The 26689-nt window shown below is 42.5% G+C and overlaps 1 protein-coding gene across 1 annotated transcript; it reads right to left on the reverse strand.

Moving 5' to 3' along the window:
• Window positions 1-1475: 1475 nt before the first annotated feature.
• LOC121553726 (synaptic vesicular amine transporter-like) lies at window positions 1476-26361 on the reverse strand. The gene is made up of 16 exons (XM_041867062.1): window positions 26301-26361; window positions 25820-25993; window positions 22497-22857; window positions 20817-20875; window positions 20589-20672; window positions 18498-18590; window positions 18308-18397; window positions 18159-18202; window positions 13362-13422; window positions 12595-12690; window positions 11988-12066; window positions 11048-11099; window positions 10503-10566; window positions 10277-10396; window positions 8192-8325; window positions 1476-3575 (listed from the first exon to the last, which is right to left on the reverse strand). The coding sequence occupies exons 2-16, from the start codon at window positions 25950-25952 to the stop codon at window positions 3477-3479; spliced, it is 1569 nt and encodes a 522-aa protein (XP_041722996.1). The 5' UTR covers window positions 25953-25993; window positions 26301-26361; the 3' UTR covers window positions 1476-3476.
• Between the last annotated feature and the right edge of the window lie 328 nt (window positions 26362-26689).

Raw genomic sequence — 26689 nt, forward strand, 5'->3', positions numbered from 1 at the left:
GTTGAATACTGCTTTAAAAAAAAGTGACATCCAATGTTCACATATTCCATCCAAACACCTTTTCAGAGTATACAACATTTATTTTTGTGTTTCCCATCCCCACTGACTATCAACATATATTACACAATCAGCACACTTTACACGTAAACAACCTGCCCAGGTTATAAAATGTCAACATTAGTTTTTTTGTACCAGTTAGTAAGTATTTGATATACACACAAACCAATGACATACATGTCAGAAGGCACACACACACCAACATGAGCACACACACATATACATTTTTGTGCATGTGTGCAATACATTTCGCATCTAAACAAATGACAAAAAATATATTTATCTCCACAATATATAATCAATTATGTAACCTACATGACCCAACAGTTTTTGCAAAATAACGACAATCTCTTAGAATAGTAGCCATCTTGACATAAGAGTATTTTGATTAAGGGTGCGGGGAATATAAATATACATTTAAGAGAAAATAATGCAACTAATAGTGAAGGTATCAGGTAACTATCTCTTTGTCAACTCCACCACAGACAATTTTGCTTACATAATTTATATATATAATGAAACCCATTGGAGTGTCCATTCAAACAGACCTGTTAATCTCGCAAACCCAGAGTTCAGCAAATAACAGTCCATATACCTCAAAATGCAGTCTTATTTGACATTTTAAATATGTGCCATTGTGCTTTTCTGTGGCAAGGGCATTCAAGTATTTTCAAAGATTTTTTACAGATTTCCAGGATATCTAGATGTCAGGTTTGCTTGAAGAACCAAATAATGGTTTGTAATAAATGCACTTTGCCAAACAATGACATATATATTTGACAGTTATTAGCTGTGCTTTGTATGCTTGGCTGTTTCTGTTAGATCACAGTGGTCTTGACAAAAAGCAGAATAGTGGAGAGTCAATATTTTCATTGTCAGCTTCAGGACAAATAGGAGGGGGTGGGGGAAAGGGGAGAGCCATTTCATGGCCCTGTGTTGTGGATTAATACTGGTGACTGACTGCACACAAAAGTCACTAATGACATGTGCAGGCCAGGGCCCAGTCAGCCAATCAAATCCTCAGACTGAAGTGTGTATGTGTACTGAGTATACAAAACATTAAGAACACCTGCTCTTTCCATGACAGACTGACCAGGTGAATCCAGGTGAAAGTTATGATCCCTTATTGATGACACTTGTTAAATCCACTTCAATCAGTATAAATGAAGGGGAGGAGACAGGTTAAAGAAGGATTTTTTTAAAATCATTGAGACAATTGAGACATTGATTGTGTATGTGTACCATTCAGAGGGTGAATGGGTAAGACAAAATATTTAAGTGCCTTTGAACGGGGTATGATAGTATGTGCCAGGCACACCGGTTTGTGTCAACAACTGTAAACCTGCTGGGTTTTTCACGCTCAACAGTTTCCACTGTGTATAAAGAATGGTCCACCACCCAAAGGACATCCAGCCAACTTGACACAACTGTGGGAAGCATTGGATTCACCATGAGCCAGCATCCCTGTGGAACGCTTTTGACACCTTGTTTTGTCCATTCCCCGACAAATTGAGCCTGTTCTGAGGGCAAAAGGGGGGAGGGGGAGGGGGGGTGCAACTCAATATTAGGAAGGTGTTCCTAATGTTTGGTGTACTCAGTAAATGTGCATGCCCATTAACTGCTGGTCAATATAGGAAACTCTTATTTCATTTTTGGAAACAATGTATGCCGTGTTTTCTGCATTGTGTGTTAAAAAAGGGTCTACTTTTTGATGACCTACTGGAAGTGATCAATACATTCACAAATAATAAAGTTAATGCTCTCAAGGGATTAACTAACAAAGTTTAACTAAGATTGAAATTGGTCAAGATTGGGACTTAAAATTCAACCTTAGTGTTTGAAAATACATTGAGGTGCTACTTATTTTAGGGATTAACACTACTGGGATGTTCAGTGTACTTAAAACAAAATAATAATCAGTGCATTTATCTTTGATAAAACTTTGAGAGTGTTTTGTTACTAACATTAGACAACATGTCAAAACATATCAGACTGATCACATCAATATTCTCTCTCTGCTAAACCAACGTCAACATACTAGAACTGTCCTTGGAGTTAAATGGTGTGGATAACTAGACTTTGATAAAGTGCTTATGGAATTTCTCTCCTTAAGGTGATGTTTAATCAGAGACAACTAAGTAAACCTATATCCGTATATGTTTACTTTTCACCACAGTATATTTTATAGCTTGTAATATCAATCGGGATAGTTAAAGATCTTAGTTACACATCTTCTACCTAAACGTTGTATTGACCCACACACACAAAGAAAGGCCTATAGGATAAACGTTTCCAATTGTCTGTAAATGGAGCTGAGGGTAAACAGAAAGATAAAAATGTATTATCTGTATTTAAAAATCACTCAGATAAGTCTTTGTTTTCCACACATTCAAATGGCTTACCAAAATGTATGTACAAATAAATAAAAGCCAAATATGTTTTCTATGAGCTGAGGTATTATTTACAGTGAAAATGTGTTTTATTCACTTTTTTAATTGTTATGTGGAAGGTGAAATTGAGGACAACATTGGAGTAATGCTGTGTTTTTTATGTGGTATATTATGCAAATAGTCATAAGCAGTCAACCCAGGACAGCATAGGCTATACCAGATTCTGGGGATAGAGCTTTCTATGACTTTAAAGGTTTCAGTTGAGGTATTTCGTCAATGTAGAAACATGTTTGTAGAATCAATGAAAGAAAGGCAAATTTCAAGGTAAAATGTAATCCATTAATTGTGGTTTGCCTTGTCCAAAGCAGTTAACAAATTCTCATTCCAAATGTATTGAGTAACTTGTATCTTGTATAGGCTATGTAATACTTTATATCTAAATAATTTACCATCTCTCATCATGATACAATTATAGTCAACCAATAGAATGACAAAAACTAAAGCAGTGTTCTCATAGTGCCTTATTCGAGATGTTGAATCTGATCCAAAGTCAGTTTGTACACAGATAGAAGTAACTCTCTAAGTACCATTTTTTTATTTTTTATTTTCTGTATTAGATATGTTGATGAAGACTGTTAATGGCCAATAGGTCAATTATTAAGACAGGTTTGTACTCCTTGCTGACCTATAGTACAGAATTTTGCGATCTATCCAGTAAATATGATTCACAGCGTTCTACTATTATGGCCAATGAAAACCCTGTTTTGACACGTGTTCCACTTCCATTGGATAAGGCTGTTGGCTATAAATAAACACAAGCAACGTGCTTGTGACCACAGGGGAATGAGAACAACTTTGGTTTGCTTCAGTCGTACGATCACAATGACATGGAACAGTGAAGACTGACCGCACGTGGAACATTCACATCGAAACAGCTTTGCTGTTTTTTTATATTTTCAATTTTTATCTCTGTTTTTGTACAACAAAATAGATCCTCTGGAAGGTAACATACATGTCTGGTGTCCATTACTACTCATCATACTCTGTCTCCATCTCTTCGTACTCTGTGTTCCCTTGTGTTGAGTACGATCGGGTCTTCATTGCGCAGTTGGAGTCCATCAAGATGGCCTGAGAAGAAAACAACTGTCTAGAGTCAGAGTACAACCAAAACATTTACCATAAATGCAAAAAGATCATAAAATGGCCACCAATAATTTATTATCAAGGATCAACGTATCAGAGATAAAATATATATTGTTTGAACACAAAGAGTTTTGTACTGTGGTCGCATCGTATACAGTCATGTAGCTTTGATGGAAGACAACTACCAAGGTCAATTTATTAGTCTGCCTCGAGAGGCATCATTCTTTGAACCTTTGTCACAATATCTAGTTACAGAGATACCCATGTGCAATTTATAAAAGCATTTAAAACGATGTAGATTCACCACCACCATCTACCCCCAAAATGTCCAACCAAAGGGGAAACTACACTGAGTGTACAAAACATTAAGAACACCTTCCTAATATTGATTTGCACCACCCCTTTTTGCCCTCAGAACAGCCTCAATTCGTCATGGCATTCCACAGGGATGCTGGCCCATGTTGACTCCAATGCTTCCCACAGTTGTGTCAAGTTGGCTGGATGTCCTTTGGGTGGTGGACCATTCTTGATACACACAGGAAACTGTTGAGCGTGAAAACCCAGCAGTGTTGCAGTTCTTGACAAAAACTGGTGCGCCTGGCACCTACTACCATACCCTGTTCTTTTTTCTGGTAGAAAACATGGAATTTGAGTGTAATTCCCCTTTAATTGTTCATCTGGCCCCCATAAAATTATATCTGTTTTTTGGCATTGGATGTGTCTCAATCCACCGCATCAGCCTATGTAACACTTCCGGATCTGCGGTGAAAGGTGACAGAGCTAGAGCGCTTTTTGTCAGACCATGAGACATCACAAAATCGTCTGTAGCGTCTGAACGGTTTTGCTCTACTCCATTTTGCTCTGCTAACCCCCAAAGCGTCTTGGGACTCGTCTGAAGTTGGTACAGCCGATCTTCCAATTTCTGTCTGTAGTGTCCGAACATTTTGGGCTACACACTAACCCCTCTGTGTAAAGGTGAGACTCTCACAAACACGTACATGTCAATTATTTTGCTCTAGGATGCCCATAGGCCTCACAAAACGTTTATGAAAAATGTATGGAAGTAAGCACTACATGGCCAAAAGTATGTGGACACCATCTCATCGAACATCTCATTCCAAAATCATAGGCATGAATATGGAGTTCGTCCCCCCTTTGCTGCTTTAACAGCCTCCACTCTTCTGGGAAGGTTTTGCACTAGATGTTGGAACATTGCTGTGGGGACTTGCTTCCATTCAGCCACAAGAGCATTAGTGAGGTCGGTCACTGATGTTAGGCGATTAGGCCTGGCGTTTAGGCCTGGCGTTCCAATTCATCCCAAAGATGTTCAATGGGGTTGAGGTCAGGGCTTTGTGCAGGCCAGTCAAGTTTTTCCACATAGATCTTGACAAACCATTTCTGTATGGACCTCGCTTTGTGCACAGGGGCATTGTCATGCTGAAACAGGAAAGGGCCTTCCCCAAACTGTTGCCAGAAGAGTTGGAAGCACAGAATCGTATATAATGTCATTGTATGCTGTAGCACTAAGATTTCCCTTCACTGGAACTAAGGGGCCTAGCCCGATCCATGAAAAACAGCCCCAGACTATTATTCCTCCTCCACCAAACTTTACAGTTGGTACTATGCATTTGGGCAGGTAACGTTCTCCTGGTATCAGCCAAACCCAGATTCGTCCGTCGGACTGCCAATGGTGGTGAGTCCAATGGTGGTGAGCTTTACACCACTCCAGCCGATGCTTGGCATTGTGCTTGGTGATCTTAGGCTTGTGTGCGGCTGCTCGGCCATGGAAACCCATTTCATGAAGCTCCCGATGAACAGTTCTTGTGCTGATGTTGCTTCCAGAGGCATTTTGGAACTCAGTAGTGAGTGTTGCAACCGAGGACAGATTATTTTTATGCGCTACGCGCTTCAGCACTCGATGGTTCCGTTCTGTGAGCTTGTCTGGCCTACCACTTCGCGGCTGAGCCGTTGTTGCTCCTAGACGTTTCCACTTCACAATAACTGCACTTACAGTTGACCGGGGCAGTTCTAGCAGGGCATACATTTGATGAACTGACTTGTTGGAAAGGTGGCATCCTATGACGGTGCCACGTTGAAAGTCACTGAGCTCTTCAGTATGGGCCATTCTACTGCCAATGTTTGTCTATGGAGATTGCATGGTTGTGTGCTCAATTTTATACACCTGTCAGCAACGGGTGTGGCTGAAATAGCTGAATCCACTAATTTGAAGGGGTGTCCACATACTTTTGTCTGTGTACAGTGGCTTGCGAAAGTATTCACCACCCTTGGCATTTTTCCTATTTTGTTACTTACAACCAGGAATTAAATGGATTTTTGGGGGGTTTGTATCCTTTGATACATGCCTACCACTTTGAAGATACTTTGTAGAGCCACCTTTTGCAGCAATTACAGCTGCAAGTCTCTTGGGGTATGTCTCTATAAGCTTGGCACATCTAGCCACTGGGATTTTTGCCCATTCTTCACGGCAAAACTGCTCCAGCTCCTTCAAGTTGGATGGGTTCCGCTGGTGTACAGTAATCTTTAAGTCATACCACAGATTTTCAATTGGATTGAGGTCTGGGCTTTGACTAGGCCATTCCAAGACATTTAAATGTTTCCCCTTAAACCACTCGAGTGTTGCTTTAGCAGTATGCTTAGGGTCATTGTCCTGCTGGAAGGTGAACCTCCGTCCCAGTCTCAAATCTCTGGAAGACAGTCCCTGTAGCTCAGTTGGTAGAACATGGCGTTTGCAGGGTTGTGGGTTCGATTCCCACGGGGGGCCAGTATGAAAATGTATGCACTCACTAACTGTAAGTCGCTCTGGATAAGAGCGTCTGCTAAATGACTGAAATCTAAAATGTAAAACTGAAACAGGTTTCCCTCAAGAATGTCCCTGTATTTAGCGCCATCCATCATTCCTTCAATTCTGACCAGTTTCCCAGTCCCTGCCGATGAAAAACATCCCCACAGCATGATGCTGCCACCACCATGCTTCACTGTGGGGATGCTGTTCTCGGGGTGATGAGAGGTTTTGGGTTTGCGCCAGACATAGCGTTTTCCTTGATGGCCAAAAAGCTAAATTTTAGTCTCATCTGACCAGAGTACCTTCTTCCATATGTTTGGGGAGTCTCCCACATGCCTTTTGGCGAACACCAAACATGGTTGCTTATTTTCTTCTTTAAGCAATGGCTTTTTATGGCCACTCTTCCGTAAAACCCAGCTCTGTGGAGTGTACGGCTTAAAGTGGTCCTATGGACAGATACTCCAATCTCCGCTGTGGAGCTTTGCAGCTCCTTCAGGGTTATCTTTGGTCTCTTTGTTGCCTCTCTGATTAATGCCCTCCTTGCCTGGTCCGTGAGTTTTGGAGGGCGGCCCTCTCTTGGCAGGTTTGTTGTGGTGCCATATTCTTTCCATTTTTTAAATAATGGATTTAATGGTGCTCCGTAGGATGTTCAAAGTTTCTGATATTCTTTTATAACCCAACCCTGATCTGTACTTCTCCACAACGTTGTCCCTGACCTGTTTGGAGAGCTCCTTGGTCTTCATGGTGCCGCTTGCTTGGTGGTGCCCCTTGCTTAGTGGTGTTGCAGACTCTGGGGCCTTTCAGAACAGGTGTATATATACTGAGATCATGTGACAGATCACGTGACACTTAGATTGCACACAGGTGGACTTTAATTAACTAATTATGTGACTCCTGAAGGTAATTGGTTGCACCAGATCTTATTTAGGGGCTTCATAGCAAAGGGGGTGAATACATATGCACGCACCAGTTTTCCATTATTATTTTTATTTTATTTTTTTAAACAAGTTATTTTTTTCCATTACATGAAATCCAATTAAAAATCAATTTAAATTAAAGGTTGTAATGCAACAAAATAGGAAAAACGCCAAGGGGGATGAATACTTTTGCAAGGCACTGTAGTGTATACGGAGACTGTAGGTGACAAAAATAAGGGGTTAAATACATGTACAAAAATAGCAGTAAGGACAAAATTCCAAATCAAATAGCAAAATTATCCTTGGTAAGACCTTCTTAAAACAATTCCATACAGCTTAGTATACAGCTGTTTGTAATTCATACAGCCCCCCCCACACACACACTTTTTAAGCCAATAGTGGCTAACCAGGGGTGGGATAACGTCAATGTTGTGTTGATTAGATAGTAGCTGGGAGTTTACAGTGTCTGATACTTGTGAGATTTTTTAATGACAGTTTGAGGTGAAGCACGTGAAAATTGTGTGTACTTTCATAATTGTTTGGCGAGCTACTCATAGGTGGGCTGCAATCGACCTGTTGGAGACCCCTGCTCTAAACCAATTCAGTCTGGAGAACCAAAAGCAGGTGGAAACTGGGGTGGGGGTGTCCAAGAGCAGTAGAATGCATTCCACAGCAATGGTGAGACCTGAACTGGTCAACTTAAATAGATAGCCAAATCAAAGAAAGGGTGTGTCTCATGATCATAACTCTGTCTCAAGTTCCTCTCTCTCTGTTTCTCCTGGTAGTATTGCCTGTAAAAGACGGCAGTAGTTTGAGCCTGTGGGTATGGTAGTTCTCTCTGTACATGTATGTGCGTGTGTACAAGGTGTTCAGTGTCTTACCATTTTCTCTTCCCTCCCAGGAGGACTCCTGAGGAAGTAGCAGAGGGGAGCGAAGAGGATGTCCACGATGCCAATGATGGTCATGAGCCAAGAGAACCCAATGCTCTTCGCTATGGCGCCTCCAGCGGACGGACCTTCATCAGCAAAGGAAGGTTAATGAGCTTATAGAGGAGTCGGATATAGAGGCCTTATTTTCCCCATATTGACATGTCATGATACTATCCCTATGACATGTCAAATCTACAAACTCTTACTATGCCACATCTTAAAACATACATAAGAATGCAAGGTGCAAAATCAGAGAATACTAACATATGGACTACAACACTTGGCAGTATAAAATCATTACTTTAAATATACAGTACCAGTAAAAAGTTTGGACACACCTACTCATTCAAGAGTTGTTCTTTATTTTTTATTATTTTCTACATTGTAGAATAATAGTGAAGACATCAAAACTATGAAATAACACATATGGAATCATGTAGTAACCAAAAAAGTGTTAAACAAATCAAAATATATTTTATATTTGAGATTCTTCAAATAGCCACCCTTTGCACACTCTTGGGATTCTCTCAACCAGCTTCACCTGGAATGCTTTTCCAACAGTCTTGAAGGAGTTCCCACATATGCTGAGCACTTTTTGGCTGCTTTTCCTTCACTCTGCCGTCCGACTCATCCCAAACCATCTCAATTGGGTTGAGGTCGGGGGATTGTGGAGGCCAGGTCATCTGATGCAGCACTCCATCACTCTCCATCTTGGTAAAATAGCCCTTACACAGCCTGGAGGTGTGTTGGGTCATTGTCCTGTTGAAAAACAAATGATAATCCCACTAAGCGCAAACCAGATGGGATGGCGTATACTGTAGCTGCAGAATGCTGTGGCAGCCATGCTGGTTAAGTGGGCCTTGAATTCTAAATAACTCACAGACAGTGTCACCAGCAAAGCACCCCCACACCATAACACCTCCTCCTCCATGCTTTACGGTGGGAACTACACGTGTGGAGATCATCCGTTCACCCACACCACGTCTCACAAAGACACAGCGGTTGGAACCAAAAATCTCAAATTTGGACTCCAGACCAAAGAACACATTTCCACCGGTCTAATGTCCATTGCTCGTGTTTCTTGGCCCAAGCAGGTCTCTTCTTCTTATTGGTGTCCTTTAGTAGTGGTTTCTTTGCAGCAATTTGACCATGAAGGCTTGATTCACACAGTCCCCTCCGAACAGCTGATGTTGAGATGTGTCTGTGACTTGAACTCTGTGAAGCATTTATTTGGGCTGCAATTTTTGAGGCTGGTAACTAATGAACTTATCCTCTGCAGCAGAGGTAACTCTGGGTCTTCCATTCCTGTGGCGGTCCTCATGAGAGCCAGTTTCATCATAGCGCTTGATGGTTTTTGCGACTGCACTTGAAGAAACTTGAAATGTTCCGTATTGACTGACCTTCATGTCTTAAAGTAATGATGGACTGTTGTTTCTCTTTGCTTATTTGAGCTGTTCTTGCCATAATATTAACTTGGTTTTTAACCAAATAGGGCTATCTTCTGTATACCCCCCTACCTTGTCACAACACAACTGATAGGCTCAAACGCATTAAGAAGGAAGGAAATTCCAAAAATGAACTTTTAAGAAGGCACACCTGTTAATTGAAATGCATTCCAGGTGACTACCTCATGAACCTGGTTGAGAGAATGCCAAGAGTGTGCAAAGCTGTCAGCAAGGCAGAGGGTGGCTATTTGAAGAATATATTTTGATTTGTTTAACACTTTTTTGGTTACTTCATGATTCCATATGTGGTATTTCATAGTTTTGATGTCTTCACTATTATTCTACAATGTAAACAATAGTAACAAATAAAGAAAAACCCTTGAATGAGTAGGTGTGTCCAAACTTTTGACTGGTAGTGTATGTACTTAAGGTAGCGGGTCCTGTGGGTGGGATGGGGTGGGGCGACAAATGTGTATTTGTGTAATGTCTTTTGGTTTGTGCTTTTTTGTTTGTCTTGTCAACCCCAAAATAAAAACTTGATCACAAAAAAAAAATAATGTGTGACTGGGTTATTTTCAAGCATCTGAGTTACCTAAAGCAAAGCCCATGCAGAATGCCACATCAGCAATGGCGTACACAGTGCCATAGACTGACACATGTCTCAGGTCCACTAAATAGCCCATGATTGGCATCATAGAGGAATCCACCATGCCTGACAAGAGACAAGACATTGAGAAATTCAGTAGTATCTGTTAGAAACCAGATGCTAATTTCAAAATGTGCAGTTTCCATGTACAATGCAAAACAAATTGACTTACCAATTGCAAAACCAACACCGAAATTCGGAAGTATTAGTCCATAGATGTCCTTAGCAAAAGGAACCTATGACACAGGACATAGTCAAGGTAAAGAGTGTAAGAGGGTTTTTATTGATCAAATGTATACAGTGTAATCCAGAATACCATCTTTATGTGGGACTTGAGGATATTTGTTCTCTCACCACATTTGTTCTCGCACACACAAAAACAACTGCATAAGGCACTACAATGAAAATGGAATTGTCTGTTTCCAGAGAATTAGCTATTTGCTGGTTGACTTCTGAGTGAACTCCCCTTCCCTAGACTCAGAATGTGATTTGCAGACTAATGAGATATAGTAGGACATTACTTCCTCCTTTCTTGTATGTAATTCCTGATCTGACATGACTGGGTTGGTAAAACCCTAGCTTTCACCTATAGCCAATAGTGTTACTCAAACAATCTTTAGATGGTATTGATGATACCACCAGGCCAAACAGGTAAGGTAAGCACTGTATTGAGCTGGATGCTAAACACTAGCTGAGGAAGATGTGCCTAGTACTCACACAGAGGATGCTAACCCCCACTAGGACCATCCCGATGAGAGAGCACAGCCATCTGGGAAAAGAAGAAAGAGCAGTTCAGGGTCTGCCAATGACAACAGTCAAGGTCCCTCTCCCCTCCCTCCACCGTTGTTTTGTACCGCAAGGCCACACAATCCGATTTATTAGAATATTAAACCTAAAATAAATGAATAGAGGAAGGAAATGGATCACAATCTGTTTTCTTTAGGTCAAGATTAGGACATTTTGAAAAACAAATAGCAGTTACTGTCACGAATTCAGCTGAGGCTGCCTGTCCTCCTTGCTCGGGCAGGCTTCGGCGTTCGTCGTCACCGGAGTACTAGCTGCCACCGATCTATGTTTCTGTGTTCTACTTGTTTTGTCTTTATTGTACACACCTGGTTCCCATTATGTTCATGATTTGTTCCCTATTTAACCCTCTGGCTCCCACTGTGTTGTGTGCGTGTTTGTTCTATGTTTGGTGTCATCGACTGGTGAGCGGGATTTGTCCTCCCTGCGTGGAGATTATGTTAATTTATTTTCACGAGTAAAGTACGTTGTCTACTAGCTCTGTGTCCTGCGCCTGACTCCGTCCTACCGCTACACACTGACGCCTGACAGTTACTTATTTCAAACTTTCTAAAATAATACTGCTATGGCTACAGGCAATATTTGAGTCCTGAAATAAATTTATTTTCATAAAATGTGAGGTAAAAATCGAATGATTCATATGTGACTGATCACACACCTGATCAACTGCGGCAAACAAACAAACATTAGCCAAGCGGTCATAAACACACTGTCACACTGAGACTTCAATAAACAGCAAATACCCAACCTGCCAGAGAAATCTAATTCAGAGTTGCTCAATAGCACAGGAAACAGATACCAACGTGGGAGAAGATAAGGAGACGGAAGAAAGGGGAGTAATTTCCCTCCCTACCTCCCCATCTTGTGTGCGAGGACGCCAAAGATGTTGGTTCCAATAAGGTAGGAGATGCTGGCTGGCACGAAGGCAACGCCTGGCAGAGAGAGAGAGAGAGAGAATCAGGGTAGAGAGAGGGGCCCAGATAAGCAGTCACATTATCAGCCTTCATCATAGGGCTCCAGCACATCTCCTAGACACAGTAATGAACACTCCTGCTCTCCACTCGCCCTCAAATGACACCCTAATATCCTGCCCTGTCCCCCCATATTCCTCCAGCCCCTCTCTTATCCCCCTTTATCTGTGTGAGTCCTCATAGTCAACGCCACTAATAAAATAAGTAATAATGGCGGAAAAGAAAAAGAGTGATTTGGTTTCAATTCAATGAGATTTTCAATGTTCACCTACATACTGTATGAAGTTACTGCAAGTCTAAAGTTATATATAATCCACAATGTCATAGTCAAGTTATTATTGTGCTATGCTGTGTTTTCAAACCTTGAGTTGAAATTAGGACCTTTATTCTAAGTACATTCAGCGGGCAGAATGGTTTCATGTGCAGCATTGTCAATAGGGGAAACAGGGTTGTCAAGAGGGACAAAAAGGAGAATAAATGTCAAAATACCTAGCTGCCATTTTCTTGGACACATGGTCTCCATCATCCAAATAGGCAACGCTGGTTCTAACATGGCGATGGCCATGTTTGCAAAACAAATGGATCCTGGAAAAGAGAATGGGATGGAGGATAAGTGGTCCCTGGGCCTGTTATACTCCATCTTCACATGTTTGGTGTGTCCTACCACTCTCCCTCAGCCTCAGACATTATACCAAGTATTAGTTCACCCTGGCCAAAGGACCTGGTAATTGAAGTGGTGACACATAGATGCATTTTCCCCCAGCACTTCAGTATCACACATACTGCAACACACACAAGCAAGTGTGCAAGCACGCACACACATATACAGTCACACACACATATGCACGCACATGCACATGCATGCACAAGCACGCATGCAAGAATGCACGCACGAATGCACGGACGCACGCTCACACTCACTCACGCACGCACACACACATACACAATCTATTCTGATGCAGAGATGACCCCTTTTAACATGCAATGCTCACTCCCTCGCAACACTCTCCCTGGCAATAATACTGTTCTTAACTTTGAAATCAATTGGTAGACACAGTGTTTGTCTTTTCCTGGCTCAAGGCACAAATTCAACCGCTGAAATAGAATTTGATGGAACATCTGAGTCAATTCTTCTTCCACCTCTTTGCTCCAGCCTCTTTGCTCTTTGCTTAGTGTGACTGAAATGGGAAATGCCACAGCAGGTGTTTCAGAATGAAGTAATAATATTACAGTATTAATAAATGATGCGGTCTTACCTGCAGCAATGAGTATGTATGGATCTTTCATAAGACTCCATAGTGAAGACCCTTTCTGGCTCTGTAGAGAGAAAAGGGATGTCACGACTTCCGCTGAGGCTGCCTCCCCTCCTTGTTCGGGCAGGTTTCGGCGTTCGTTGTCACCGGCTTACTAGCTACTGCCGATCCCATTCTCATCACTCCTCTTGTCATGTCTTGTCTTGTCAATCACACACACCTGGTGCTCATTCCCCTAATTAGTATGTGTATAAGTGTTCCCTCTGTTCCCCTTGTCTTTGTGAGTGATTGTTTATTGTGAGAGCGAGTAGCTCGGTTGAGCTACTCTTCCATTTGTATTTGCCAAGGTGGAATATTTTCCCTTGTTATAGTTTAGTTTTCACGCTGGGTGCGTTTTATTTATGTAAACGGAATAAACTCTGGACTTCGGTGTTTTACCTCCTGTGTGTCCTCGTTTCCTGACTTTGTGGGAGAGCCCTGGAGTGGGCCAACGCGGTGTGGAACGAGGGAGGTGCCGCGTTGGAGGACTACCGGGCGTTTGCTCGCCTCTTTCGGGCCGTTTTCGATCACCCGCCTGAGGGTCGAGAGGCGGGCGAACGACTGGTCCATCTGAGGCAGGGGATGAGGACCGCACAGGACTACGCACTGGAGTTCTGGACGCTGGCAGCGGGGTCCGGGTGGAACGAGCAGGCCCTGATTGACCATTTCCGGTGCCACCTAAGGGAGGGCGTCCGACGGGAGCTAGCCTGCCGTGATGCCATGCTATCGTTCTCCCAGCTGGTGGACATGGCCATCCGGCTGGACAATCTGCTAGCAGCCAGAGGATGTCCTGGTAGGGGTCTGCCAGTTCCCACTCCGGACGACTCTGACCCCGAGCAGATGGATCTGGGGGGAGCCACCGGTCGAGAGAGTGCAGGAGGACAGCGACAGTGCCACTCTGGTGGCATGAAGGGACAATCCACCTCACGTCGCAGTCAACGTTCTTTTGGGTCTGGAGGTGGTAAGCAGGGTACTCACGCATCACCCCAGGTAACGAACACCCAAACTTGTACAGAGCCCTTTGCGGCGCACTCTACCTTATCTATCTCCTTTCCCGATCACCTGGTAGTTTCCCAGTGTAAGGCGCTAGTCGATTCAGGCGCAGCTGGGAACTTTATGGACAGGGCATTTGTACGCCGTCAAGGCATTTCATTGGTTCCCCTATCCATTCCACTCCCCATCAGAGCACTTGATAGTCGACCATTAGGGTCCAGGTTGGTTAAGGAGGTTACTGTACCAGTCACCATGATTACACAGGAGACGCATGTTGAGCAGATAATTTTTTTGATTATTGAGTCTCCTGCTTACCCTGTAGTCTTAGGTATTCAGTGGTTAGCCCTTCACAACCCCAATTTTTCATGGCCGCAGAGGGTTCTTACGGGGTGGTCGCGTGAGTGTCCGGGTAGGTGTCTAGGTGTTTCCGTTGGTGCGCATTCCCCCCGAATACCATGATCTGGCGCTCGCGTTTTCCAAGACGCAGGCGACTAAATTACCACCTCATCAGGAGGGGGATTGCGCGATAAACCTTTGGGTAGATGCTGTACCTCCCAGGAGTCATGTGTATCCACTGTCGCAGGCTGAAACGGAGGCTATGGAAACATACGTCACCGAGTCAATGCCCAGGGGTATATACGTCCCTCCACTTCCTTGAGTTTCTTCTTTGTGAAGAAGAAAGATGGCGGTTTACGCCCGTGCATTGATTATCGACCACTGAATAAGGTGACGGTACGATTTAGTTATCCTCTTCCCCTCATTCCTTCAGTGATTGAGTCAATCCATGGGGCCCGTTTTTTCACCAAATTAGACCTCAGGAGTGCTTACAACCTGGTGCGTATTCGGGAAGGGTATGAGTGGAAAATAGCATTCAGCACAACCTCGGGCATTATGAATACCTGGTGATGCCCTACGGTTTGATGAATGCTCCATCCGTTTTCCAGTCCTTTGTGAGCGAGGTGTTTCGGGACATGCTTGGTCGCGGTCTGGTGGTCTACATCGATGACATCCTGGTGTATTCCTCTACGCGCGCCGAGCATGTGTCCCTGGTTCGCAAGGTACTGGTCCGACTGCTGGAAAATGATCTTTATGCCAAGGCAGAGAAGTGTGAGTTTTTCCAGCAGTCAATCTCCTTCCTTGAATACCGCATTACTACCACAGGTGTGGAGATGGAGGGAGATCGCATTTCAGCCGTGCGTAATTGGCCAACTCCAACCACGGTGAAGGAGGTGCAGCGCTTCCTTGGCTTTGCCAACTACTATCTGAGGTTTATTCGGGGCTTTGGCAAGGTCGCAGCTCCCATTACCTCCTTGTTGAAGGGTGGGCCGTCCTGGCTCCGCTGGTCTGCTGAGGCTGATTTGGCCTTCAGTAGATTGTGGGGTCTGTTCACCTCCGCCCCGGTACTGGCTCACCCCGATCCATCACTATCCTTCGTAGTGGAGGTGGATGCGTCCGAGGTAGGGATAGGCGCTGTCTTATCCCAACGCTCGGGCACGCCACCCAAGCTCCACCCCTATGCCTTCTTTTTGAAGAAGCTCAGCTCGGCGGAGCAGAACTACGGCGTTGGTGATCGGGAGCTGCTGGCTGTTGTCCGAGCTTTGACGTGTGGAGGCATTGGCTCGAAGGGGCGAAACACCCTTTCCTCGTCTGGACAGACCGCCGTAACCTGGAGTACATTCGGGCAGCAAGGAGGCTGAATCCTCGCCAGGCCAGGTGGGCCCTCTTCTTCACCCGGACCTACTGTCAGGACCGGCCGGGGGAGTGGTCGGTGTTCCTGCCATGGACAGAATACGCTCAGAACTCTCTCCGCCACCTCTCCACTAACCTAACACCCTTCCAATGTGTTTTGGGTTACCAACCGGTCCTGGCACCGTGGCACCAGAGCCAGACCGAGGCTCCTGCGGTGGATGACTGGTTTCGGCGCACGGAGGAGACTTGGGACGCTGCCCAAGTTTGCCTCCAGCGCGCCGTGCGTCATCAGAAGGCGAGCGCTGACCGCCACCGCAGGGAGGCCCCTGTTTTCGCACCAGGGGATCGGGTCTGGCTCTCGACCCGGAATCTACCCCTCCGCCTACCCTGCCAGAAGCTGAGCCCGCAGTTTGTGGGGCCGTTTAAAGTCCTGAGGAGGATAAACAAGGTTAGATACAGGTTGTTACTCCCCCCTGATTACCGTATTAACCCCTCGTTTCATGTGTCTCTCCTCAGGCCGGTGGTAGCTGGTCCGCTCCAGGAGTCTGAGGTGCGGGAGGTTCCTCCACGTCCTCTGGACATTGAGGGGGCCCCGGCGTCCTTGGTCCATTCCATACTTGATTCGAGGCGTCGGGTGGGGGGCCTTCAGTATCTCGTGGAGTGGGAGGGGTACGGTCCGGAGGAACGGTGCTGGGTCCCAAGGAGGGACATCCTCGATCCCTCCCTGTTGAGGGATTTCCACCGTCGCCATCCGACTCGCCCTGCTCCGCGTCCTCCTGGCCGTCCCCGAGGCCGGGGTCAGCGCACTGCTGGAGCCAAGTGTCAAGGGGGGGTACTGTCATGACTTCCGCCGAGGCTGCCTCCCCTCCTTGTTTCGGCGTTCGTCGTCACCGGCTTACTAGCTACTGCCGATCCCATTCTCATCACTCCACTTGTCATGTCTTGTCTTGTCAATCACACACACCTGGTGCTCATTCCCCTAATTAGTATGTGTATAAGTGTTCCCTATGTTCCCCTTGTCTTTGTGAGTGATTGTTTATTGTGAGAGCGAGTAGCTCGGTTGACGCTGGGTGCATTTTATTTATGTAAACGGAATAAACTCTGGACTTCGGTGTTTTACCTCCTGCGCCTGACTCCTTCATTCACACCTCGTCACAAGGGACATGAAATGTAGAGCTAAACAGAGAGCCATGAGTTTCATGTCAAAACTGATTAATACAAAAAGGCAGCCAAAAATAATGCTATATGGTACATAATTGCTACAGTACTGTCTGTGCGTTTACATCATTCCACAATGATGTTTGGTTACTATCTGTGCTTATGTCATACTGAAACACAATTTTCCTTCTCTATTCTGAGGGTCCCTGCTCTTACAGTACTGAATAAAAAATGTCCACACATAGTCATTGAGTTTACTGAAGACTGGCACAGCGCTGACAATAACCCGTTGTCAGTCCCTCTGACACCGTCTCTAAGCTTAATGACAGCTATGTACTAATAGTGAGGATTATGTCATGACCCAGACCCATTCCCTTTTCCCCTTTTTAATATTCTTCAAAACAACAATTTCAAACATAAACAACTTTCCCCTATCATCCACAACTAAACATCGTCTAAGCGCCATTGGTCTGACAATCACAGCCATCATCTCGCGCTCTGATTCGATCTCTGCCTCCTTGGTATCTGTGGTGACTGATACACATCAGCCCCATAGATCAAAGTCAGAGGGGCTGTGATAGGAATCTCCATCACAGGCACACATCTCCTCTAACGGGGATGGTAACCCATCATACCAGAGACCTACACATTTAGTTGTTTAAATTCAGACTTTTTTTTTTTTTTTACTCAGACACCCGCGACCCATTTAAAATCTCCCATCGTGAGTCGCGACCCCCATTTCAGAATCGCTGGTGTAAAGCACTTTAATCATCTGGAAAAACACTGTTTGAATCCAATCCCAATAAAATCACATATAATACACTATTGATATCACAGTGATCTGGTGATTGTGAACACATTCCAATGAATTTACATAAATAATTGTAAAAAGAGCTGTAAAATCTATAGCAATATACTCACCTCTGGTTCCACCTTTGAGGGCTGGAGAATGAACAGTTGCAGTGCTGTTGGGAGACACGGAGGCTGAACTTAGTTAGCATCCCTAACAGGTAACTCCTGATTGGAGAAAACAGTATTTCTGCTTCATGATAGAAACATGGCCACATTACCTCCATCCAGCACAGCCAGAACAGCCAGAATGAGGAAAGGGGCCGTTTTCCCCACAAACTCATACATGACACTGCCAAATGGTGGGCCCACTGGGTGGAAGAAAGTAAAGATGGTCAATGGTTTTGGCCAACCGTAGCCTGTTACTGTAGTCTACAAAGAGCTCAAACGCATCATGAATTGTGTACATACCAAGCACACCCATGGCGAGACCACCCAGGGCTATCCCAATGGCATTTCCCCTCTCCTCATCATCTGTGTACACACTGGCAAGCATCCCCATCCCTATAGAAGAACAGGACATGTAGCTAACCACTGGGCACAGACATCAGTTCAACATCTATTTTTGATTTACATTTGGTTGAGTTGTCAACTAACGTGAATTCAACATGAAATCAACAAAACATTTCACAATGTCATTGGATTTAGAATAAAAAACGAACCAATTTATTTTTCTTTGATTACTTTTTGCTAATCCAATCAGTTTTCCATATTGATTCATCGTCATCACATAGATTTTTTTGGTCAAAATGATATGGAAACAAAGTTTACATTTGACTGTTTTCGAAAGAAAAGTAATTTGTTTGTCCATTAAAATAACATCAAATTGATCAGAAATACAGTGTAGACATTGTTAATGTTGTAAATGGCTATTGTAGCTGGAAACAGCTGATTTTTTATGGAATATCTACATAGGCGTACAGAGGCCCATTATCAGCAACCATCAGTCCTGTGTTTCAATGGCATGTTGTGTTTGCTAATCCAAGTTTATAATTTTAAAAGGCTAATTGATCATTAGAAAACCCTTTTGCAATTATGTTAGTACAGCTGAAAAATGTTGTGCTGATTAAAGAAGCAATAAAACTGGCCTTCTTGAGACTAGTTGAGTATCTGGAGCATCAGCAATTGTGGGTTCGATTACAGGCTCAAAATGGCCAGAAACAAATAACTTTCTTCTGAAACTCGATGCACAACTGAGCAAGAGTACAAATACATTAGTGTCTAGTTTGAGAAACAGACGCCTCAAAGGTCCTCAACTGGCCGCTTCATTAAATAGTACCCACAAAACACCAGTCTCAACGTCAACAGTGAAGAGGCGACTCCGGAATGATCACCTTCTAGGCAGAGTTGCAAAGAAAAAGCCATATCTCAGACTGGCCAATAAAAAGAAAAGATTAAGTGGGCAGTCTGAGATATGGCTTTTTCTTTGCAACTCTGCCTAGAAGGTCAGCATCCCGGAGTCGCCTCTTCACTGTTGACGTTGAGACTGGTGTTTTGCGGGTACTATTTAATGAAGCTGCCAGTTGAGGACCTGTGAGGCGTCTGTTTCTCAAACTAGACACTCTAATGTATTTGTCCTCTTGCTCAGTTGTGCACCGGGGCCTCCCACTCCTCTTTCTATTCTGGTTAGACCCAGTTTGCGCTGTTCTGTGAAGGGAATAGTACACAGCGTTGTACGAGATCTTCAGTTTCTTGGCAATTTCTCGCATGGAATAGCCTTCATTTCTCAGAACAAGAATAGACTGACGAGTTTCAGAAGAAAGTTATTTGTTTCTGGCCATTTTGAGCCTGTAGTCGAACCCACAATTGCTGATGCTCCAGATACTCAACTAGTCTCAAGAAGGCCAGTTGTATTGCTTTTTATATCAGCACAACAGTTTTCAGCTGTGTTAACATAATTGCAAAAGTGTTTTCTAATGATCAATTAGCCTTTTAAAATGATACACTTGGATTAGCAAACACAACATGCCATTGGAACACAGGACTGATGGTTGCTGATAATGGGCCTCTGGTACGCCTATGTAGATATTCCATAAAAAATCAGCCATTTCCAGCTACAATAGCCATTTACAACATTAAGAATGTCTATTTCTGATCAATGTGATGTTATTTTAATGGACAAAAAAATTGCTTTTCTTTCGAAAACAAGGACATTTCTAAGTGAATCCAAACTTTTGAACGGTAGTGTATATGTTTGGTTAAAGCAGTCAGGGTATTTTATTTATTTATAGCACATTTTATTGAAACACTGCTCTGACTGTTTGAATAGACATTTGCCAGCGCTATATTAGGAGTATTTGTCCCTCTACCACAGCACCTTTCAATAACTCCACTAGAGCTGTGAGAAATGATTGTTCAACTTGAGAGACATAACAAGGTAGGCCTACAGTAATGAAAAGGTGAAGTTTCTGGAGAAACTGTATGTTCTTGCTGCAGCTGTCTCAAAGTGAAGCTAATCCTGAAAGCATCCATAAATGTCAGGGCTAATGCCAAGGACCTTACCAGCCACGGAGGAGCAGGAGGAGCCCACACCCTGCAGGGATCTGGCCAGAAACAGCAGAGTGTAGCTCGATGAGAAGGCGAACACTTAACAACAACAACAATGACAATAGAAATTCAGACAAAAGAAAACGAAGGAAAACATAAATCATGAATAGACATCATTGAAACACGTTGTGAGATCTGAAAACAGGTGTGGATCTGACGGGTGTGGATGTGGGTAATACTTACTGATGGTTGACAGGAACATAATACAGAACCCGGCAAACATGGGGATCTGGTATCCTATTCTGTAAGCACATAGAGACATCCCTTCTCAATACTGTTTACACAACCATTGTGTGGTGTCAATGCTTTAAAAATTATTTTTGTGCAGAAAAATTATGTTGTATCACAATGCATTGCACATCAGTAGTTGTACAACTTGAGTGTGTACTGCAGGCTTTGTTCCATGTAACTGACATGCATGACTTGCCTTGTGTTGTCCTTTTCCAAGGCGAAGGTGACCAAGGGGAAATAATAGGATTCTATTGTTTGCTTCAATTACAGCATATTGTGGTGCCCAGTTGAGACGGTAAATACTAGCCTTGATGCATTTGCCAATACTGAGCAGTGAGCACTGCTAGAGCTCACATCTTGACTGATTCCTTATTTTAACCGTGGGCGCATTCCATAAGAAAATACCTCACAGTAATATCTCTGACACCTTGGTCTTTCAGAATGTGTGCTAACATACAGGTATGTCTATAAAATAATTGATCTATAGTATAATCGATATTCAGCAATTTTAAAACAGTAAGTAGTTCAAAACAATAACTACAAGTGCTTGTAAAGCACTACAAGCAGAGATCCATACTGAATGCATGCTGGATGCATACAGGGAAGCATAAATCCAACACAAATCCCTAAACAGGAATTTAGCTACATGGGAGCAGGCAGGATTAGAGCACGGTGCTTGTAACGCCAAGGTAGTGGGTTCGATCCCCGGGACCACCCATACACAAAAATGTATGCACGCATGACAGTAAGTCGCTTTGGATAAAAGCGTCTGCTAAATGGCAAATTATTATTATTATTATTAACTGACATGCCATTTGGTCTCAAAATAGCAATATACTGTACAAACGTTATCAGTTTTTGATTTTCCTCCCTGTCACTTGAAAAGAGTATGTTACTGGTCTTTCTTTCCATTTATACTGTGATTTGACTTAGATAAATACATACATGTTATTAAATAATGACCTTAGACTGAGTACCCAAACTCAGGGCAAGCTGAGTCACCATTTAGCTCTGGGCTAGCAGGAAGCCACTGTGACCTGGCAGGCACCCACACTGCATGTGACTATGCACTGAACTCTGAAGATACACACACTGGTCCAGCTTGCCTGCCTGCTGTCATCTCATTTTAGTGTGATTCAAAACTACTTGTTTTAATTCTTAGTCAAATCAAGTCATAACTGTATGAAACAACCACTTTATAAATGAGTGCAACCAGTGAATCATTTTAAATGCTAAAACTTTTAAATTTGAGTAATTTAGCAGACACTCTTATTCAGAGCAATTAGGGTTAAGTGCCTTGCTCTAGGGCACAATTACATATTTTTCACCTAGTCATCTCGGGGATTCAAACCAGCGACCTTCGCTTACTGACCCAATGCTCTTAACTGCTAGGCTACCTGCCGCAGCTCTTCATAAACAAGGGTAACATAAATAGACAGGTCTTATGAAACCTGAATTATATGAATATACAGCTAAGCTAGTTGCCATGCAAACCAGTTCACAGCTGGCATTCAATTTAAAATAATCTAGAAATAAGCATAAAAATATGATATTTGAAAAAGAGTGAGTAACAGTAAACACACCAGTGTGGACATGGGGAAATGTGACGGTTAGAGGCTGTCATTCACCCACCTGTTGGTGAGAGGCCCAATGAAGGGGTTGGTGATGAGCTGTACAGTGGCCTTGGAGGCAAAGAGTAGTCCCACTTTCACATTCTCATTGAGCAGCTGGTCATCTGCTTTGGGGCAGTCGGGCTGTGTGGAGTTGTGGGGTGTGAGAGCCGAGGTGGAAGGAGAGACCCCCTGCGTCTGACCCAAGGGTATGGGTGTGGAGTCCATTGGGCCCCCGCTGGTTACCCTGACAGAGTTGTCATAGAGGGACACGATGGTCCGGAAGGTTCCAGAAGGGGTATGTGGGGAGGCCGTAGTGTGATTGTTGGCCATGTTGGCTGCTGCATCATCAACTGTGTATAGGTAGCTAGGGATGATGGGGACTACCAAGAAGAAAAGATCAGAAAAAGAGATGTTGAAAAAGGTTATATCTCCTATATTCTGATATAACTTCTCCCTGATAGACCTAACCACGATTTGAACACTATCCAAAGTCTGTGTGGAATATAATTAAGAATTTATTTCATATTTATTTGATTTGTGTAGCGGATGTGACATTAGGACACACACTACATTTGTTTCAAAGGTTTAAGAATAGATTGATTGGATTTAACTCATTTAGCTATAAATATGGCAGATAACACAATAATTGGCCCAATGAAGATGGTTTTAGCCTATTATTTTAATATTGTTATGTTATTATCATGTTTTTATCATATTAATTATTAGGGGGTCATGACCTCCCCAATATTTGAAACAGGCCAATTTGCAATGAGTAGAACTTCATGAACATTTCATTGATGTATTCCTATGTTGTTGTGTAACTAGCGAACTAATGGTGATGAATAGTTTTATACGAGTTATACTGATGCATGCAATGTTAGGTTGGCTATTGTAGCTAGGCTAATGTTAGCTAAATTAGCTAATAAGCTAGCACCAAAGTTAGCATTGTTTCTGGATCTTCTCCTTTTCCCTTTCAACTGCAGTTTCAGATGAGCAGCACTCAGTGAGTCAGTGTTCACCTTAGTGAAAAAGTAGATAGTGCCTTTAATGGAGGTGCCAACACCAAAAAAGAGAAAAGTGCAGTACATTAGTTTATTTTTGGGAGTGCAACATACTACGTAAATGAATGAATGGCTACAAAGCTAGCTAGCTAACTACACTGTACAATTCCTAATAGACTGGTACCCAAGTGCTATAACAAATGTTGTTGCTTATATTCTGATTTCATTTGGTTGTCATGACAGGGGTCAGAGACAGGCAGTATAGAGAGGGAGAGAGAGAGCAACACCCATGTTGAGGCAGGGAGAGGACAAACAGGTCATCAGGTGAGAAAGCAGATTGAACCATGTTGATGTCTGTCATATCCACCTGGAAAAGCTGGATACCATAGATAAGAAAACAATATGCCATAATTATATTGCTTGCAGTGACATGCGTAAACAGGTATTTGGTGCATTTAAGTGAATTGAGACTAAAGATCTGACCCGTCTCTGTACCACTATATGCCCACCTTTGTATAAGGTTGCAACCGGTTATTGACTGTTATTGAATGTGTGTGTTTTTTACTTGATGGTGAATGACAATGAGTTGTTGCTATGTACTTTTGATGTCTATTGCTTGAGCATGAGGCCATACTGATGGGTATATTTTTAAGTCTATTTCTTGAGCATGATGCCATACTGATTTATTTATTTTGAAGTCTATTGCTATAGCATTTTATTCCTTATTGAGGAGTTATATTTTGACTGTCACTGAATTATTGTACGAATTAATACTGCAATAAAATTGTGTAACCAAGTAAGAAGTTTCTGGACTCAGATTGCCTCGACTCCTTTTAAGTTAATTCGGTATGAGAAATTAGTTATTCAAGACCATCTACTAGCCAAGCATGGTGAAGGGTACACAAATAGATGAATGGGTTTTGACATTTAAATGTAGTTAAAGAAGGGGTGTGGTGGTGACTTTCTGAACTGTTAAGAGTAAGAACACAGTTACAAGTAATATAGAAAAATATTGGTATTTCAGTTGTGATTGGGGTACCAAATTATCAGGACATTTTTGGATATGTTCCCTTAAAAATTCACCAGAAATAACAATTTCACAGCTATTTTTATTTAATTTTTTTAATCTCTTGGGGGGCATTCCCCCAGACCTACCTTAAGGGGTGTTGCCACTGAAACCCATTGATCCAGTATGTAACACAAAGTTATGCCCTTGCTGTTTATAGATTTGCCTCCAATCACATATAGGCATATACAGCTAGCTACTCTAGAGTAATTTCTGACTGACATATTCTGACATTCTTCCAATGCGCACCCGTATCCAGTGCTCAATGGACATGTCCGGGAGACCTGTCCAGCGCTGAGGGTGCAATCTCGCGCAAAATAACAGCATTTACGCGCACATCAATGTCATCTATAATCTATAGGATACGTCTGGGAGATTCATTGGTAATGGCAGTGTTGATGCTTTCAAGTAAATCAAGTGAACAAGGACCTTGGGACCAAAAATACATCTGTAGCGGGTCCACCATCCCGGTCCACCAGTTTTCATTTAATAATTACTCTTTACTTGGCCACGTGAAAGGCAATATAAATTATGTTAAATTATGAACAATTAATCTCCCTGTGAAGCTTTACACTATAGGCTACAGCTTTTGAAAATGCCTAAGGTTGATAGCAATTTGACACAATCTGATAACATTAATAATCATAATAGACATATTAAACGTTTAGGGAACAACATTGTTGCACATTGGCCGCCTACTAATATGTTATTATGGGTATAATAGCATTTGAATTCACAATCTGTTTGATTTATGAAATATTTTATGCATTAATTCTTACTCATTGTGCTATCTAATATTGGATGACAAACCAATCAATGTCTATCTTATTTGAATTAAATGAAATTATATGACCAGGTCTATGCAAGATTAACAACTGAAGTAGCTAGTGTCTTATTTCGTATATTATTACAAAGCTTCAGGCAAGGCTAAATTTTGAGCAAATCATAGGCTTTAGACTAGCCTAGTTTCTTATTTTTTTTTATTGGAAAACAATAGCCAGGACGCTGACATTAATAACTTTTGTTCCACACCAAAAAAACTAAATGTAACTACTCGAAACAAAGAGGAGAATACAACCTTCTTAAAATGGAAATAACCAAACATTGCATGGTTCAAAAGAATATCTGTCATGTGTCCAAATTGTTGATGGGTTATTTAGGCTAGCAACAGACTCGAATTGGTTTTAGAAATACAATGCGAGTTTCAATGGGTGAAATAATAGTTGACGCAACAGGTAACCGGTGTGAAAATACTTTATCCAAAGTTGCACCTACCGACAACCGTTAGAAGCATATTATCCAGCAGCAAGGCGATGAAAACGATGACCAGGATCAACTTCCTCGATTGTCTTTCCTCTCTCATCCATGACAATAAATTAAATTCTCTCAGAGTGTCTAATCTTCCCATTTTTAGAGTCCACAAAGGAGCAAGTGAAAAAAATATTCGCTCTGGAGAGAAAAGAACAAACGTTATGGACACCAGAGAGTGACAGTCTGGAAACAAAAAAATGTAGGCTACTATCGTATAGAAACCTAATGGCAAATTACGCACGTTAAAATGTCATATAAATAAATGTTCATTTTGTATAGATTGTATAGATTTCGCACAAGGCAATGTAAAATGCCCTTATACAGAGTGGTGTAGACTAACATTAATCGCTTAAGTGCCATTGGAATAAAGTAGAAATCGGGACATCTGCTTCAAGAGATCGTGACCTGAAATGTGTTAAAAGTGCCATAATGGTTGAAATCTTACCTTAGATGCACATTAGCAAAAATCCCTTTGCGGCCGCAAACCCGAAAGGAACAATAGATGCGGGGCGTTTTAGTTACTTGAATGCTCCTTGACGTCATGCAACCTTTATCGTGAACATCCTTTCATACAGCATCACAGTGAGGGATTCGCACAAGCAAATAACATTGAAGACAATGTCGAAATCGTGAGACAATGTGGTAGTCTGGGTTTTCATGATGTGCGTGATATGAAATTGACAAAATTACATGTTACAAAAAGTTATTCGTTTCTTACACTTCTGAGGGTTATCATTATAATTTTGAACCCAACTACAGTTTATCAGAGTAACAGTATGAGACTGACATTCTAGCATTTTTTTGACTACGTAAATCAAATACAGTTTATTCATT

Source organism: Coregonus clupeaformis, chromosome 37, assembly GCF_020615455.1.
Source record: "Coregonus clupeaformis isolate EN_2021a chromosome 37, ASM2061545v1, whole genome shotgun sequence".
In the NCBI taxonomy this organism is placed as follows: Eukaryota; Metazoa; Chordata; class Actinopteri; order Salmoniformes; family Salmonidae; genus Coregonus; species Coregonus clupeaformis.